This window comes from Coregonus lavaretus (genome assembly GCF_964263955.1).
Source record: "Coregonus lavaretus genome assembly, chromosome: 1".
Taxonomy (NCBI): Eukaryota; Metazoa; Chordata; class Actinopteri; order Salmoniformes; family Salmonidae; genus Coregonus; species Coregonus lavaretus.
This window is the reverse complement of record NC_139988.1, coordinates 60,864,797-60,883,837: the sequence shown is the minus strand read 5'-3', so window position 1 is coordinate 60,883,837 and position 19,041 is coordinate 60,864,797. Positions and strand designations below refer to the sequence as shown.

The following is a 19,041-nucleotide window of genomic DNA, read 5'->3' as shown; positions in this document are numbered from 1 at the left end:
TTGTATAAAACATGGAATTTAATGTGTGCACAATGTCTGGTATACAGTGGGGGAAAAAAGTATTTAGTCAGCCACCAATTGTGCAAGTTCTCCCACTTAAAAAGATGAGAGAGGCCTGTAATTTTCATCATAGGTACACGTCAACTATGACAGACAAAATCACATTGTAGGATTTTTAATGAATTTATTAGCAAATTATGGTGGAAAATAAGTATTTGGTCACCTACAAACAAGCAAGATTTCTGGCTCTCACAGACCTGTAACTTCTTCTTTAAGAGGCTCCTCTGTCCTCTACTCGTTACCTGTATTAATGGCACCTGTTTGAACTTGTTATCAGTATAAAATACACCTGTCCACAACCTCAAACAGTCACACTCCAAACTCCACTATGGCCAAGACCAAAGAGCTGTCAAAGGACACCAGAAACAAAATTGTAGACCTGCACCAGGCTGGGAAGACTGAATCTGCAATAGGTAAGCAGCTTGGTTTGAAGAAATCAACTGTGGGAGCAATTATTAGGAAATGGAAGACATACAAGACCACTGATAATCTCCCTTGATCTGGGGCTCCACGCAAGATCTCACCCCGTGGGGTCAAAATGATCACAAGAACGGTGAGCAAAAATCCCAGAACCACACGGGGGGACCTAGTGAATGACCTGTAGAGAGCTGGGACCAAAGTAACAAAGCCTACCATCAGTAACACACTACGCCGCCAGGGACTCAAATCCTGCAGTGCCAGACATGTCCCCCTGCTTAAGCCAATACATGTCCAGGCCCATCTGAATAGAACGTTTTGGTAAAAACTCAGGACTGTTTGGAGGACAAAGAATGCTGAGTTGCATCCAAAGAACACCATACCTACTGTGAAGCATGGGGGTGGAAACATCATGCTTTGGGGCAGTTTTTGTGCAAAGGGACCAGGACGACTGGTCCGTGTAAAGGAAAGAATGAATGGGGCCATGTATCGTGAGATTTTGAGTGAAAACCTCCTTCCATCAGCAAGGGCATTGAAGATGAAACGTGGCTGGGTCTTTCAGCATGACAATGATCCCAAACGCACCGCCCGGGCAACGAAGGAGTGGCTTCGTAAGAAGCATTTCAAGGTCCTGGAGTGGCCTAGCCAGTCTCCAGATCTCAACCCCATAGAAAATCTTTGGAGGGAGTTGAAAGTCCGTGTTGCCCAGCGACAGCCCCAAAACATCACTGCTCTAGAGGAGATCTGCATGGAGAAACTGGCCAAAATACCAGCAACAGTGTGTGAAAACCTTGTGAAGACTTACAGAAAACGTTTGACCTGTGTCATTGCCAACAAAGGGTATTGAGAAACTTTTGTTATTGACCAAATACTTATTTTCCACCATAATTTGCAAATAAATTCATTAAAAATCTCATTTTGTCTGTCATAGTTGACGTGTACCTATGATGAAAATTACAGGCCTCTCTCATCTTTTTAAGTGGGAGAACTTGCACAATTGGTGGCTGACTAAATACTTTTTTTCCCCACTGTATATCCCAGATTTCAATGTTAGTGCATGTAAGCGGTTAACTGATTATTTGTCAGTGTATGCGGCCGAGTTGGTGGCCATGATTATAGGTTTGAGATGGGTGGAGGAGGTGAAACCACTCAGAGTGGTGATCTGCTCTGATTCGGCTGCAGTGTTGAGTAGTGTGAAGACGGGCAGGTCAGATAGGGGAGATTGTTTGTGGAGATGATGGTGTTGTTAATGGGATTGGAGAGGATGGGAGTGGTGGTAAGCTTTTGCTGGGTTCCCGCCCATGTGGGTGTGGAGGGTAATTAGAAGGCTGATGTGGCGGCTAATAGTACGGTGAGGAGAGAGGGGGTAGATATTCAGGTCCTGCTGGGCCGCAGGGAAGTCAAGTCCTTGATCCGGTTAAAAGGGCTCAATCTTTGGATGCTAGTAGTAAGGGGAGGCAATGTTATCGCGTGCACCGGTGTGTTAAGGAAGAGGTGGGGAGTATGGGCTTTAGGAGAGAGGAAGTTGTGTGGAGTAGACTACGGTTTGGGCACACAGGTTTGAATGACTAGTTGTGGATGAGAGGGAGACATTAAAAAGGTCTGTGTGATAAGTGTTTAGTGGAGGAAACAGTGGAGCATGTGTTGATATTTTTTGAACTGTATGACGTAGATAGGGAGAGATTGTTTCAAAAGGTTATAGAGGCTGGACGGGTTGGGGTTTGGTTGGTGTAATGGGAGGAGGAAAGGGGAGGGAAGTGGTCTATAGGGCTCTATTTCACTTTCTTAGAGGAACAGCACTAATGAAGATAATTTAATGTAGGTAGGCTGTGACTGGCCTCACACTCCAGTACAGTAGGTGGCGGTGTATGTACCTTAAAAGTTGGATGCGATCAGCCAACCCAATCTCAAAGAAGAAGAAGAAGCATAGGAAGCATAAGAAACAGAAGAAGAAGAACAGGGAGGTTGAGAAGTGTACGTTGTTCGCATGAGGTTCCTTGATTGGTGAAGCGTGTAGAGTTGATCCATAGTTCGGGGAATGGGAAATGGCGGTGAGTAGTGTGGACGAAATTGAGGGAATTGAGGAAAAGTTGGTGAAGCAACAGCTGTGCTGGAATGCGAACAATATGGGTGTCAGTTCTGCTAGTATGGAGCGGATGGATGAGGGTCAAGGACCAGAATGGTCGGTAGTGGAAAGACATAGGAAGAAGAAAGATCATGATACAGAAAGCAGTGAAGCGTCTAGTAAAGTAAGCATAAAGAGGGCCAAGGTAGGAAGCAAGAGTAATGATGTGTTGGAGTGGAAAGTGGAGATAATGTTTGATGAGACCACAGGGCCTCACTTACACCCTATCTGACTAACTAATGCCGTAGAGAAAGAGGTAGGGGAAGTGAAAGTAGCTCGGTTAATTGGAAATGGTAGATTGTTAATATTGTGTGGTAGCCAGGCTGAGCAAGAGAAGATTATGTGAAAATGGATAAACCTAATGGGAAGAAGATTAAAAGTCCCTGGTGCTTATGCTAGATTGAGGGGAGTCATCACTGGGGTCCCAATATCTATGTCCAAAGATGATATTAAAGAAAATGTGAAGGGAAGCAGAGTGATTGAGGCCAAAAGTTGATCAGTAGGAAAGAGAGTCAAAGAAGTGAAAGCTTATCAGTGATGCTGAGGTTTGAGAAAATCTTGCCGGGAAATGTACAGATAGGATTCCTTAGTTTCAATGTTAGAGAATATGCCCCATATGCACTGCAGTCTTTTAAATGCCAAAGAATGGGACATGTAGCTGCTCAGAGTAAAGGAAATAAAATATGTGCCAAGTGTGGAGGGGCACATGATAACGGTGAATGTGGAAGCAATGTGAAGGTTAAGTGCTGTAATTGTGGGGGAGAACACAGTGCAGCATTTGGTGGATGCCAGGTACAGAGATAGGCTAGAGAGGCTCAGAGATATAGGATCAGTCATGGTGTATCATATGCAGAGGCCGTAAGACAGATCAGTAGAACTACAGTGCGGACTGATGGAGCTTACATGGATGTACCTGTAGTAAGTGGACCTACTGTCGGGGCTGGTGCTTCTGATGGTCCTGGCATGGTTTCGAGACCTGTTAAGAAATCTTGTGCTCATGAATGTGGGGTGTCAAAGGACACTTTGATAATGAATAAAGTTGACTTCATAGCTTTTATTGGTAAGGTTATCAATACGACTCGGGTTGTGGAAAACAGAAATGCCAGGTTGAAGGTTGTGGAGACGGCAAAAGAGATATTGGGGGTAACAGATGTTACTGTTGTAATGGTTGTTGACATGCTGAACAATCCTAAGGGTGGAGTGTTTCAGCATGGTATAGATAAGTTTAGGGATTTATTTGGTTTTTAATTTTAAATGGTAGTACAGAATTTGGCAGATCATGATTGATAGTACATTCCAGCACAGGAGGTGGCGGCATGCACTTTAAACGTTTGTTTGTGGACCACCATGATATCATAGAAGAAGAAGAAGACAGCTTTTGACTCTGGTTGTGAGAACGCATGCAGGGGAGTTGAGGAGGACGGGATGGAATGTAGTGGTGGAGTGGAAAAAGGGGGAGGTATAGTAGGAGTAAAGGTTAAGAAGAAGAGGAAGCCTGAGGAGCCTTTGAAGGTCTTGTAAGAGGAGAGTAGTGATGAGGGAGGTTCAGTTCGCAGTGTTGTACTGAGAGAAGTGGAGTTCAAGGTGTTGGTGAAATTTAAGGACCAGGGAGGCGTCATGGCGGTGAGTCCGATCGTGTTGACTAGGGATTTGGAGAGTAAAATAGGAGAGGTTGTGTCTGCTAAAGTTCTTTGTTTGGTGGTGGTGTGTTTCAATGCTAAACAGTATGAGAAGGCGCTCAAACTCAAGCAGGTATGTAAATGTATGGTTGATAGTAGCATACCGGATCAAACTGGACCACTTGAAGGGAGGCTCTCTTATTGAGGCAAAGCGCCTCCAGATGATAAGAGATGGGAAGAAGGTGGATAGCTTGTCAGTGCTACTAAATTTTGAGGATCTGGTATTGCCAGGGAAAGTTAGGATTGGGTATATGAGTTACTCTGTGCGAGCATATGTTCCGAAATCATTGCGTTGCTATAACTGTCAAAGGTTTGGGCATGTGGCGGCGGTGTGTAAAGGCAAAAGGAGATGTGCGAAGTGTGGGGGAGAACATGCATATGGGAAATGTGGCGACGGGGTCCAGTTAAAGTGCTGTAACTGTAGTGTTGCGTATTGGGGTTGTTCAGTGAAGAAAAGTCAGGTGGAAGTGCAACAGGTGAGGAGTGAGCTAAAACTCTCATATGCAGAAGCAGTGAAAGTAGTTCAAACAGAAACAGTCGAGGCACCTAGAAGAGCAGGTATTCCAGGGCAGATTGGGATGCAGGTTGGGCGTGATGTAGGGAGCAGAATGGGGGAGAACACAAGAATGGTAGTAGACAGCAATTGCACAGAAAAATTACAATCGAAGACTAAGAAGATACAGATCATAGTGGAGCAGGCAGTGAAGTATCTTGGGATCACAGGACTGACATGGGAAAATGTACAGGATGACCTCAATAAGATTGAGAATCAGTCCAGTCAGGAATCGTGTATTGGTTAATTTTCATTATGGTGTTAATCCTTCAATGGAATGACAGAAGTTTGATGGCTAATGGGCAAGAGTTCAAACAGTGTCTTGAGGAGTTACCGGTAAAACCTGATGTGATATGTCTCCAGGAGACATGGCTTAAACTTACTCTAGATTTTGTATTACAAGGTTATGTGGCAGTCTGTAGAGATAGGGTGGCAGGGGGAGGAGGAGGTGGTGCTACCTTTTATAAAGCGGGGGATCCCATATACAGTGGCTTGTGAAAGTATTCACCCCTCTTGGCATTTTTCCTATTTTGTTGCCTTACAACCTGGAATTAAAATGGATTTTTTGGGGGTTTGTATCATTTGATTGACACAACATGCCTAACACTTTGAAGATGCAAAATATTTTTTATTGTGAAACAAACAAGAAAGACAAAAAAACAAAACTTGAGCGTGCATAACTATTCACCCCCCCAAAGTCAATACTTTGTAGAGCCACCTTTTGCAGCAATTACAGCTGCAAGTCTCTTGGGGTATGTCTCTTCAATGCAAAACTGCTCCAGCTCCTTCAAGTTGAATGGGTTCAGCTGGTGTACAGCAATCTTTAAGTCATACCACATATTCTCAATTGGATTGAGGTCTGGGCTTTGACTAGGCCATTCCAAGACATTTAAATATTTCCCCTTAAACCCTCGAGTGTTGCTTTAGCAGTATGCTTAGGGTCATTGTCCTACTGGAAGGGGAACCTCCGTCCCAGTCTCAAATCTCTGGAAGACTGAAACAGGTTTCCCTCAAGAATTTCCCTGTATTTAGTGCCATCCATCCTTCCTTCAATTCTGACCAGTTTCCCAGACCCTGCCGATGAAAAACATGGTGTTCTCGGGGTGATGAGAGGTGTTGGGTTTGCGCCAGACATAGCGTTTTCCTTGATGGCCAAAAAGCTCAATTTTAGTCTAATCTGACCAGAGTACCTTCTTCCATATGTTTGGGGAGTCTCCCACATGCCTTTTGGCGAACACCAAACGTGTTTGCTTATTTTTTTCTTTAAGCAATGGCTTTTTTCTGGCCACTCTTCAGTAAAGCCCAGCTCTGTGGAGTGTACGGCTTAAAGTGGTCCTATGGACAGATACTCCAATCTCCGCTGTGGAGCTTTGCAGCTCCTTCAGGGTTATCTTTGGTCTCTTTGTTGCCTCTCTGATTAATGCTCTCCTTGCCTGGTCCATGAGTTTTTGTGGGCGGCCCTCTCTTGGCAGGTTTGTTGTGGTGCCATATTCTTTCCATTTTCTAATAATGGATTTAATGGTGCTTCGTGGGATGTTCAAAGTTTCAGATATTTTTTTATAACCCAACCCTGATCTGTACTTCTCCACAACTTTGTCCCTGACCTGTTTAGAGAGCTCCTTGGTCTTCATGGTGCCGCTTGCTTGGTGGTGCCCCTTGCTTAGTGGTGTTGCAGACTCTGGGGCCTTTCAGAACAGATGTATATATACTGAGACATGTCATGTCATGTGACTTCTGAAGGTAATTGGTTGCACCAGATCTTATTTAGGGGCTTCATCGCAAAGGGGGTGAATACATATGCACGCACCACTTTTCCGTTATTATTTTTTTTACTATTTTTTGAAATATGTGATTTTTTTCATTTCACTTCACCAATTTGGACTATTTTGTGTATGTCTATTACATGAAATCCAAATAAAAATCCATTTAAATTACAGGTTGTAATGCAACAAAATAGGAAAAATGCCAAGGGGGATGAATACTTTTGCAAGGCACTGTAGGTGTGTGGGAGAGGGAGTTGAACAGGAGTATGTAGTGGTAGAGGTGTGGTTGGGAGGAGGGAATATGGTAATAGTGAAATTTTACAACCCGTGTAAGAGACTAGAGTTGCTGGCCATTGGGAATGTAGAAGGTCAAGATAGGAGACGGGTAATGTGGTGTAGGGATTTTAATGCTCATAGTACGCTCTGGGGGGGTTACGGACTGATGTAAATGGACAAGTGTTGGAAGAACTACTGGATGAGAAAGGGCTTGTGAGTCTTAATGACGGCTGGGGAACCAGGATTGACCCAGTAACTGGAAATAGTGAAGAGTAGGAACAGAGCTTTCAGAATGTTGAAAAGGTCCCTTAATTACCAGCACTTGATTCAGTATAAAAAGCACAAGCAGTAGTAAGGAGGATCATTAGGACAGCTTAGAGTGTCACGACTTCCGCCGAGGCTGCCTCCCCTCCTTGTTCGGGCAGGTTTCGGCGTTCGTCGTCACCGGCTTACTAGCTACTGCCGATCCCATTCTCATCCCTCCACTTGTCATGTCTTGTCTTGTCAATCACACACACCTGGTGCTCATTCCCCTAATTAGTATGTGTATAAGTGTTCCCTCTGTTTTCCTTGTCTTTGTGAGTGATTGTGTCATTGTGAGAGCGAGTAGCTCGGTTGAGCTACTCTTCCATTTGTATTTACCAAGGTGGAATATTTCCCTTGTGATAGTTTCGTTTTGAAAAACTCTGGACTTTGGTGTTTTACCTCCTGCGCCTGACTCCTTCATTCACACCTCGTCACAAAGAGGCAGTATTGGTGCCGGTTCTGTGGAAACATAGGATGGACCATTCCTGTGGGAGAGGTATGGGGGATGATTAAGAGGATGAGTGGGGTCAGAAGAGATTTGGATCTGAAAAGTGCGGAGATTGTTGCAGTGAGAGATATGGAGACGGCAGAGATGTTAGCCCAGGCATTTGTGAAGGTGCACAGCTCAAATAATCGTACAGAAGAGGGGCAGCGTGGGAGAGAGAGGGTCAGAGGAGAACATTTGGGGGTCTTGGATCAGAGAGAGATGGTGGGCGATACATTGAATGGCCCTTTTACTTTGGCTGAGATTAAGAGAGCATTAGTTAAAGCTGGGGTAACATCTCCTGGGAAGGATGAGATGCATTACATCATGATGGCTCATCTCAGTGACACTGCAATGGGGAAAGTATTGGGCCTTTACAATAAGGTGTGGTAGGAAGGGAAACTGCCTGGAAGTTGGAAGCAGGCGGTAGTAGTGCCAATATGGAAACCAGGGAAAGACCCTACTAGTCCTTCAAGCTATAGGCCGATAGTGTTGACATTTCACGTATGTAAACTTATGGAAAGGATGATAACGGAAAGGCTGACGTACTTTCTGGAGAGTAGAGGACTAATGTCACCAGATCAAAGTGGGTTCAGGAAAGGCAGGGGAACGAAGGATCCTGTACTGTGCCTTGAGTCAGTCATACGGAAGGCACAAGCAAATAAGGAGGTGGTGGTAGCTGTTTTCTTTGATGTAGAGAAGGCTTATGATATGATGTGGAAGGAAGGCTTACTTATCAAGCTGGATAACATGCGCTCAGGACCTTCCCGGTGGCAGCGATGCAGGTAGAGTTGTGAGAGATGCTGTTAAAGTTAAGAAGTCAACAGCTAACCATGACACATTGGGTAAATCTAAAAGGACATAAGGTTACACATCCTACAAAAAAGGTTATCCTAGAGTGCTGGGAACATGAATGGAATCTGAATACAAGCTTTGGGTGGATAGGCAATTGCATGGCGAGAGAGATGGGGTTGTATGGGAGGGAGTTTAGCCCCTCTGTGGTTCTTCCTGCTATCCCACCTTGGTTTCTCCCTCAGCCAGTGATAGATCTATGGTTGCTTGAGAGGGTAAGAGATGTTGAGGAATGAGTAGATTCAGTTCTAAGTTAACATTTAAGAACACAATACTATGCTTTCTTGAATATATTCACAGATGGATCTAAGGACCCTAAAACAGGGAGGACAGGAGCAGCTTTTAGTGTTCCTGAGTTTAAGGTGGCAGTGACTGTAGTATTGGTGATCAATATCTGTCTATATTAGTTACTATGCTGTTACTAAGCAGTAATGTATTACGGCAGTGTTATGTTACGACATCTAATAGGAAGTGCACATGCGCACTATTGGCCCGGGGGCTGTAGGGCACGAGATGTTTTTACTAAACAACACTAAACTGTACTCCCGTCTCCTGCCTGGTGATATTCTCCACAACACAAATGTTACAGTGGCGACGAGGATGGGATTAAGCTTCTTAAACGGACATTGCTTGAAGGGAAGAATGTTGCGTGAGTAATGAAACTCAATATAATTATGTAAATTGTCTGTTTTTATTCCGCCAGTAGAAGACTGCTTATGCTAAGCACTGCTAGCAGGGACAGTGTTCGGGAGCTGCCAAGTAGCAAGCCTATTGGTGTCCAGAATAGCGACACTGGTGGTTAAAGTTAAAATTGTCATCTAACCCATTGAAAATAGGCATTCTCAGTGGAGAAATATTGGAGAAAAAGAAGAAACGTAACACACTGTGTACATTATTACAAATGAGTGCTGAATATGAATTAGTTGCAGAATCCTCTGACATGGAGAAAGTGAAGAATTGGATGAAAATGAAGGAATACAAGGAATTAAGAAACGGAACAATTAACTGTTAAAACGGCAACCATTGGTCGAGTACCAGAGTTTGAGGCTACAAAAGAGGATTTTGATTCCTATTTAGAGCGTTTAGAGCGTTGGCTGGTTGCAAATGAAATCAAAGATGAAAAGAAAGCAGACATATTTCTCAGTGTTTTGGGTCCAACTGAGTATGGATTGCTGAAAGGTCTCATTGAACCAATAAAAGCAGTGGAGTTGACCTATGCAGAACTGACTGAAACTCTCTCAAGGCATTTCAAGCCTAAGCAAATACTCATTGCAGAACGTTTCAGATTCTACCAACGTCACCAGAGTCAAGGGGAAACCGTGACTGACTACATTCTTGCTTTGAAAAGGCTGGCAAGTACATGTGAGTTTGCAAAATTGATTGATGACGCTCTCCGAGACAAGTTTGTATGTGGTCTCACAGGTGAAGCATATCACAGACGGCTTCTGTCAGAGAAGGAATTGACTTTCAAGAATGCCTGTGATATCGCACTTGGACTCGAGCTTGCCCACAGGGATACTATTGAGCTATCGGGACATACAGAAAGTCAGAAAGGAGTTGACACACGTGGAGGAAAATGCTCACAAAAGTCACATTTTTCTCAGTCCCGTCCTCAAGGCAACACAAGAACACAGCAGCCCACATCACAAAAGTCTAAGCCAAGTTGCTACAGATGTGGGGGAGATAATCATCAGCACAGTGCATGTCAATTCCAAAATGAAAAGTGCCACAATTGTGGAAAGATTGGACATTTATAGAGAGTATGTAAAGCTCCAAAACACACAGCAAGAGCGCACAAGGTGTCAGACGCAGCACAAGAAGAGGAAGGTACAGCTGAAACAGTATTGGAACTGTTCACAGAGTACACAGCTCAACAACAAAAAGATGGGATCTATCTCAGCATGGAGTTAGCTGGAAAACCAGTAAAAATGCAGCTGGACCCCCGGAGCGTCTGTATCTCTTGTTCCAGAGAGAATCTACAAAGAAAAACTGAAAGAGTGCCCTCTTCAGCCAGCATCCATCCACCTTTCATCATACACTGGTGACACTATTCCTGTATTAGGGCAGATCCAGATACCAGTCCGGTATGAGGGGAAGGAGTGGACGCTACCGCTTATCGTTGTTAAAGGAGAGAAATCAGCCTTGCTAGGCAGAAGATCAAGCTGAATTGGGGAGAAATTTTCAGTCTGAGAAATGACAAACCAGTGTGTCAGGCTACACTCACTAACATGCTGGAGAAGCACAAATAACTTTTCAAAGATGGCTACGTGAGATACAAGACTTCACAGCAAAGGTCAGAGTGCAAGAAGGAACCAAGCCTATCTTTCACAAACCACGTCCAGTTCCCTATGCTCTTAAGGAAGCAGTAGAGAAAGAACTGGACTGTCTACAGAAGAATAACATCATCACGAAAGTGGAGAGGAGCGACTGGGCCGCTCCGATCGTTGTAGTCCCAAAGAAAGACAAGACCGTCAGAATGTGCGGAGACTAGAAGGTCACAGTAAATCGTTGCATACTACCAGAGGAATATCCACTACCAAATGCTGAAGATCTGTTTGCCACTCTAGCTGGTGGGAAGGTTTTCAGTGAGCTGGACCTGTCATTCGCTTATCAGCAACTGAAGCTGGATCCAGAGTCAGAAAAGTATCTCACCATCAATACACACAAGGGGCTATTCAGATTCAATCACTTGGCCTATGGGAACACGACAGCTCCAGCAATATTCCAACACAAAATGGATCAGATCTTAGATGGCATAGACAATGTTGTGTGCGTCATGGACGACATCCTCGTGTCAGCACCAACCATTGAAGAGCACCTTGTAGTGCTGGACACAGTGATGTCAAGACTGGAGAAATACAGAGTGAGAATGAAACGCAGCAAGTGTGAGTTCCTCCAGGACTCAGTGGAGTATCTCGGATACAAGATTGACTCACAAGGCCTGCACCTAACCAACAGCAAGGTGGAAGCAATTGTAAACGCACCAGCACCCACAAATGTCTCAGAGCTAAGGTCATTTTTGGGGCTCCTGAACTATTACGGAAAGTTTGTGGCAAACTTATCCACAATGTTGCATTCGCTTCACCAACTGCTGCAGGCCGATACCAAGTGGAATTGGTCTCCACAATGCGAAGAAGCATTCAAGACTTGCAAACAGCGTCTGCTAAAGAGCAAGTGGCTTGCCCACTATGACATAGAGATGAAGCTGAGACTCGTGTGTGATGCATCTCCATACGGCGTACAAGCCGTCATCTCACATGTTCTACCATCAGGTAAAGAACACCCTATTGCATTTGCATTACGGACTCTGTCACCAACTGAGAAAAATTATGCTCAAATTGAGAAGGAAACCCTGAGCATAATATTCAGAGTGAAGAATTTTCACAAATACCTCTACGGAAGGAAGTTCCAACTGCTGACAGATCACAAGCCTCTGTTGGCCATCCTTGGACCAGAATCAGCCATACCAACCTTGGCTGCACTTCGAATGTTGGGCTCTGATATTGCTAGCCTACAACTACGAGATCGAGTACAGATGATCCAGTGATCACGGAAATGCCGATGCACTATCAAGACTACCATGCAAAACTGACTCTGACAGTGAAGATGATAGAGCAGTCTTCCAGATCTCTCTCATCGATGAACTGCCCATATCTGCTTCAGACATAGCAGAGGAAACAAGGAAAGACCCAGTGCTTTCAAAAGTCTTGGACTTAACATTGGCCGGCTGGCCAACCTTCATAAATGACGATAACCTTTGTCCATTCATCAACAAGAAAGACCAGTTGTCTACTGATCAAGGGTGGTGGTACCTCACAAATTCAAGAGGAGACCAGAATCTGACGTGCATGAGGGACATCCAGGGATCACTCGAATGAAAGCACTCGCCCGCAGTTATCTGTGGTGGCCTGAACTGGATCAGGACATTCAGCAGCATGTATGCCACTGCTCACCCTGTGAAGCTGTTTGCAACAAGCCTGCTACTGCAACACTTCATCCATGGTCCTGGGCTGCTACACCATGGGAACGCATCCATGTGTATTACGCCGAGATTGACAAGCAACATTTCCTTGTTGTCGTCAATGTCCATTCCAAGTGGATGGAAGTGTTCCCTACTCAACTGACCACAGCTGAGAAGACCATCAATCTTCTCAGACACCTGTTCGCATCCTTTGGACAAGAAGCTTGTCTCGGACAATGGCTCTCCTTTCACGTCGAATGATTTCGAAAGAAGAACGGGGTATGGCTCATCCTGTCACCACCTTACCATCCGGCATCAAACGGAGCAGCAGAGAGAGCCGTGCAAACCTTTAATAAGGCCTGGACTAGACTCGAGGTTCAGTCTGTGCCCACCTAGAGTGAGGGAAAAAAGTATTTGATCCCCTGCTGATTTTGTACGTTTACCCACTGACAAAGAAATGATCTGTCTATAATTTTAATGGTAGGTTTATTTGAACAGTGAGAGACAGAATAACAACAACAAAATCCAGAAAAACGCATGTCAAAAATGTTACAAATTGATTTGCATTTTAATGAGGGAAATAAGTATTTGACCCCCTCTCAATCAGAAACATTTCTGGCTCCCAGGTGTCTTTTATACAGGTAACGAGCTGAGATTAGGAGCACACTCTTAAAGGGAGTGCTCCTAATCTCAGCTTGTTACCTGTATAAAAGACACCTGTCCACAGGTGTCTTTCAAATAAACCTACCATTAAAATTACAGACTGATCAAGTCTTTGTCAGTGGGCAAACGTACAAAATCAGCAGGGGATCAAATACTTTTTTCCCTCACTGTACCAAAGGCTTCCCCGTTTCCTGTTTCCTTACCGTAACACACCACACACATTAATAGAACGTACACCAGCGGAACTGTTTCTTAAACGCCAACCACGTACCCGCTTGACGTTGTTGAAACTAGACTTGTCAAACACTGTGGCAAAGCACCAGCTACAGCAGAAGAAAGCTTGTGACAAACACTCAAAGACTGTCAGAGAATTCAGGAGGAGTGGAGCCCAGGAGGAGTGGAGATATCCTGTTCGACAGCGAAGAGCACTTCAAAAGCTTGACCTGTGAGTTGAGCTGTTTCAAGAGGTAACGAACCGTAAAACAAACACTTTAGTATGTCCTAGATAAAAGGAAAGAAAAAGGACATTACCTTGGTTAGTTATTAAGACACAAGTTCCATCTTCGGGCAGAATATTCCCCTGGATTTGTCCTGGGCTCTGAAAAGTCTGCTTCAACCCAGTAGTTGAGAAATGTTTAAGAATGCATTGTTCAGATATTGCATTAGTATTTCCCAAACGTATTTACCTTGTTCTCTGGGAGTTAAAGCTATGGGGGAGGAGTGTCGTATTGGTGATCAATATCTGTCTATATTAGTTACTATGCTGGTACTAAGCAGTAATGTATTGCAGCAGTGTAATGTTACGACACCTAATAGGAAGTGCACATGCGCACTATTGGCCCGGGGGCTGTAGGGCACAAGATGTTTTTACTAAACAACACTAAACTGTACTCCCGTCTCCTGCCTGGTGATATTCTCCACAACACAAATATTACAGTGACGAAAAGAGCAACAGATCATTTATCTGTTTACACAATGGAGTTGTTGGCCATACTATTGGCTGAAGAGTGGGTGGAGGAGGTGAGGCCAGACAGAGTAGTCATCTGCTCTGACTCCTGTGCAGCACTGATGAGCTTTAATTAATTTATGTCTCAGAGCAGACAGGATGTATTGTATGAGTTTTTGCAGTGCTTGTATAGGGTGAAACAGATGGAGGGTATTTGTGATGTTCCTCTGGGTACCAGCTCATGTGGGAGTAGAGGGGAATGAGGAGGTGGATGTGATCGCCAAGCAGGCTCTTAAACATCCTAATGTTGAGAGGGAATTGTCAATCAGTAAAGCAGAAGCCAAGGGGTTAATAAGAACAGTGGTTAAAAATAAGTGGCAAGAGTTGTGGAACAGGGAGAGAAAGGGAAGACACTTGTATAAGATCCAGGAAAAGGTGGAGGCAGGGAGGTCCTCAGGCCGAGAGAGAAGGGAGCAAAGTGTAGTAACAAGGCTGAGACCGGGACACACAAGGCCCAATAGTACATTGAAATTGGTGGGGAAACATCCAACTGGGAGGTGTGATCATTCAGGAGGAGATGGAGACAGTGGAACATGTTCTATTACAGTGCCAGAAATATGTGAGGGAAAGGGAGCGATTGCTATTAAATTTGAGGTGTAATGGGGTTGAAGAGCCAGGATTAACTAAACTGCTGGGGAAATCTTCAGGGGATGTAGTATTTCATTATGTATTTCGTTTCCTTGGGAGACAAGATTATTGGGTAGGATTTAGACCTTCACTGTCTCTGGTCCACACCCCAGTCCAGTTGGTGGCGGTAATGTACCTTAAAGTTGGTTGCCAACCTCCGTATAATAATCCACAAAAGAAGAAGAAGAAGCAGCAGCAACAGCAGCAGCTGCTTTTGACTTAGGTTATGACTTTTTGGACATAGTTAACGTTACCACTGTTTCGTTTTAGCGTGGAACTAAATTATTAGGTAGCTAATTAATCTAGAAATGAAATACTATCACTTCTAGATAGCTAGTTTTATTGTTGTATTCAGCGCTAGCTAGTAACGTTAGCTAACGAGTTTTCACAGGACAGCTCTAGCTAGCTAGCTACTTTGTTTACGTTTTGCGAACTTCACCTGGCAAGCTAGCCACTCCGGTCCACAGTGGAACTAGGACATCTGATAAAGACATGGTTGTGGGCATATCCAACATTTGTATTGTCCTGCCAGCCTTTCTGCCGTGGTAAGTTAAAAGTTGCGGAGTTGTTGGAGCGCTAAGGTAGAGAAGGCCTTTCCTATCCTGACACTGTCACACCTGACTGAACTGATCAATTCTGATTGAACTGATCAACTAGAATAATCATGGTCTTCAGTCGGAACATCATAGCTGAATCTGGTGTGTTAGTGTAGGGCTGAAAAAAAGGCCTGCACACTCTCCAGTTGGAGACTACTCCGGAGGCTACACAGCAAATGTCACTTCAAAGTCATTCTGTCCAAAAGTAACTGAAAGATTACACTCTCGAGCCCTCCACAGCTGAAAGGGATGGAGGGAGAGGGGGAGAAAGAGGTAAAGAGGGGGATGGAGAGAGTCCCGGTCAAACAGAGCCAGGTGTGTGGGCTGTGGGAGCTGAAGGAGCAGTTGGGGACCGGAGGGTTTGGACACGTTTACCTGTACCAGCACCTGGTGAGTCTTGATCATATGACTACTCACACGTAAAGCCATCTGGAGTATAAAGTCTCAAAAATAACATTATCATCTGAGATGCTCAGCGGGAATGCAACACACCTGTGTGTGTATTTGTGTATGTGTGTGTGTGTGTGTGTGTGTGTGTGTGTGTGTGTGTGTGTGTGTGTGTGTGTGTGTGTGTGTGTGTGTGTGTGTGTGTGTGTGTGTGTGTGTGTGTGTGTGTGTGTGTGTGTGTGTGTAGGAGACATCAGAGAAGATAGCAGTGAAATTGTGTCGTCTGGAGCTGAACTCAAAGAACCGAGAACGCTGGAGTAGAGAGATACAGATTATGAAGAAGTGAGTGTCACACCTACACATATCTAATTTAGTTATAACCACACAAACACTATCAGACCTGTTTTCAAATACTGTTTGAAATAATTTCAAATACTTTAGCTGTACTTAATTGAGCTTGCCTGCTGCAATGGAACCAATAAAAACTCAAAAAAGTGCAAACCCCGCTCACCTAGCGCTCCAGAGCGGTATCCTACAAAGCAAGCTAGATCTACTCAGGGTTTTCTAAATCTAACCAGCTTCACTTTCAGTCTCAGGCTTCATCCATACTATGACGGTGGATATTGCTCGTCCGCCTGCCGCTAACTCTAGCAGGTTTGTAACTGCATGTTGCGCATGGCTAGTCGAACGCCGAACTCTTCATTGAGACAATGCTAAAACATCAATCCATGGGCGAGTCAGTCAGTGCCACATTTTCATTTGTGCCGAAATCAAAATGAAAGAAAAGTTATCTTGCAAATTCAGCAGGCTTTGGTGTGAAATAGGCTTTTTGAAGTGCCGTCTTTTATTTTATTACTTATCTTTAATGGTGTGCTTATCAATGCACAGGCACCTTTTTTCCCACTCCTATCGATATTTGTTTTGTATTAAGTCATACAAAAGTGTTACATTGCGTGAAATTTAAAATGCATTCTGTCATTACTTAATGTGTCAGGGTGTCCGTTGGTCCTTAGTCTTAAATGTATTTATCTGATTTAAAGGCCTTAATAAGCCTTAAAATGTATTGAATTCAGTTTTCAAATGTTAAAAAAATAAGACGGAGATGACTACAGTGTTTCCGTTATATTGTGCCGATGCTTAATCATTGCCACCACGGAAAAAGAAACAAAATTGAAAATAAAATAATACTTGCCTCTCTGTGCGCATGTCGTGTGCCAGTGTGAGTCGGGCCGTCGCCAGAGGAGAGCGCAAGGACTCCTATACAGTTTGATAGACAACAACACTAACTAGAGCTGGGACGATAAACCAAAAATTACAGACTCCGACATTGCACTCCTCTTACCGAAGCAGTTTTGCTTATGTCATCGGTAATTTCAGTGATTAGGCTACACAATGTTTGTGCTGATTTTTTTCGGTTCTAAAACCATTATTTGGTCAACAGTAATGTGCATTAACCTGCTTCCTGCAATTAAAGTGTCTGCCCTGTCCCTGTTTTGCTGCTGGCTCTTACTCCCGCTCCACGCTTTACAAACGGAGTGAAGGGAGTGATGCATTCTGATAAGCACAAGGACACTGACAGTTGAGCAACATTTCAAAAATAAATTGCGGGAAAGACACAGTTTTTGAAACGACTACCGAGTCTCAGCTTTATGTGAGTATAACAATTATTTCTCAATTATCAATATAGGAGGAAATAACATCACTTTACAAATGCTGTATGCAATTGAGATTATGCGCCAACGGAGCAGAGCGTGCCATTTGCAGTGGTAGCCTATATAGGCCTGCTAATGGAATGTTTTTACATTTTTAGTCATTTAGCAGACGCTCTTATCCAGAGCGACTTACAGTTAGTGAGTGCATACATTATTTTTCATACCCCCCGTGGGAATCGAACCCACAACCCTGTCGTTGCAAACGCCATGCTCTACATCCCTGCCAGCCATTCCCTCCCCTACCCTGGACGACGCTGGGCCAATTGTGCGCTGCCCCATGGGTCTCCCGGTCGCGGCCGGCTACGACAGAGCCTGGATTCGAACCAGGATCTCTAGTGGCACAGCTAGCACTGCAATGCAGTGCCTTAGACCACTGCGCCGGGAGGGCATTTACAATTGCATGGCTAAACCAAAAATATCACATTTACATTTAGCAATCTAGCTAATGTGTATTGAGTACCCATTATGGTAAATTATGTAGCAAAGGCTATAGCCTAGGCTAATATGCAAAAAAAACATGGAGGCAAATTAATCTCTAAAGAGCCAAAATATATCTAATTATTCTGGATCTTATTTTGACACGTTGGACACTAACACACCAGATTCTACGAATCAACTGCTCAACAAGACCTTGTTAAGCTGACTCAGGTATGTTTGAGCAGTGCTGGATCATTGGCCTAGCTCTCACGTACACGTTTAGCAGATGTTATTGCGGGTGTAGCGAAATGCTTGTGTTTCTAGCTCCAACAGTGCAATATATCTTAACAATTCACAACAATACACACAACCTAAAAGTAAAATAATGGAATTAAGGAACATATACAGTGAGGGGGAAAAGTATTTGATCCCCTGCTGATTTTGTACGTTTGCCCACTGACAAAGACATGATCAGTCTATAATTTTAATGGTAGGTTTATTTGAACAGTGAGAGACAGAATAACAACAACAAAATCCAGTAAAACGCATGTCAAAAATGTTATAAATTGATTTGCATTTTAATGAGGGAAATAAGTATTTGACCCCTCTGCAAAACATGACTTAGTACTTGGTGGCAAAACTCTTGTTGGCAATCACAGAGGTCAGACGTTTCTTGTAGTTGGCCACCAGGTTTGCACACATCTCAGGAGGGATTTTGTTCCACTCCTCTTTGCAGATCTTCTCCAAGTCATTAAGGTTTCGAGGCTGTCGTTTGGCAACTCGAACCTTCAGCTCCCTCCTCAGATTTTCTATGGGATTAAGGTCTGGAGACTGGCTAGGCTACTCCAGGACCTTAATGTTTTTCTTCTTGAGCCACTCCTTTGTTGCCTTGGCCGTGTGTTTTGGGTCATTGTCATGCTGGAATACCCATCCACGACCCATTTTCAATGCCCTGGCTGAGGGAATGAGGTTCTCACCCAAGATTTGACGGTACATGGCCCCGTCCATCGTCCCTTTGATGCGGTGAAGTTGTCCTGTCCCCTTAGCAGAAAAACACCCCCAAAGCATAATGTTTCCACCTCCATGTTTGACGGTGGGGATGGTCTTCTTGGGGTCATAGGCAGCATTCCTCCTCCTCCAAACACGGCGAGTTGAGT

General features: G+C 44.1%; 1 protein-coding gene across 2 annotated transcripts in view; it reads left to right on the top strand.

Annotated features, from left to right (window-relative positions):
• Positions 1 to 14,948: 14,948 nt before the first annotated feature.
• The window catches only part of LOC311136246 (inhibitor of nuclear factor kappa-B kinase subunit alpha-like), a 29,901-nt gene continuing 25,808 nt past the window's right edge, over positions 14,949 to 19,041 (top strand). For both annotated transcript variants that reach the window (XM_084170377.1, XM_084170378.1), the window contains exons 1-2: positions 14,949 to 15,758; positions 16,003 to 16,097. In XM_084170377.1, the coding sequence (XP_084026503.1) occupies positions 15,618 to 15,758; positions 16,003 to 16,097 (236 nt within the window). In that variant the 5' untranslated portion in view covers positions 14,949 to 15,617. The remainder of the gene's footprint in view (positions 15,759 to 16,002; positions 16,098 to 19,041) is intronic.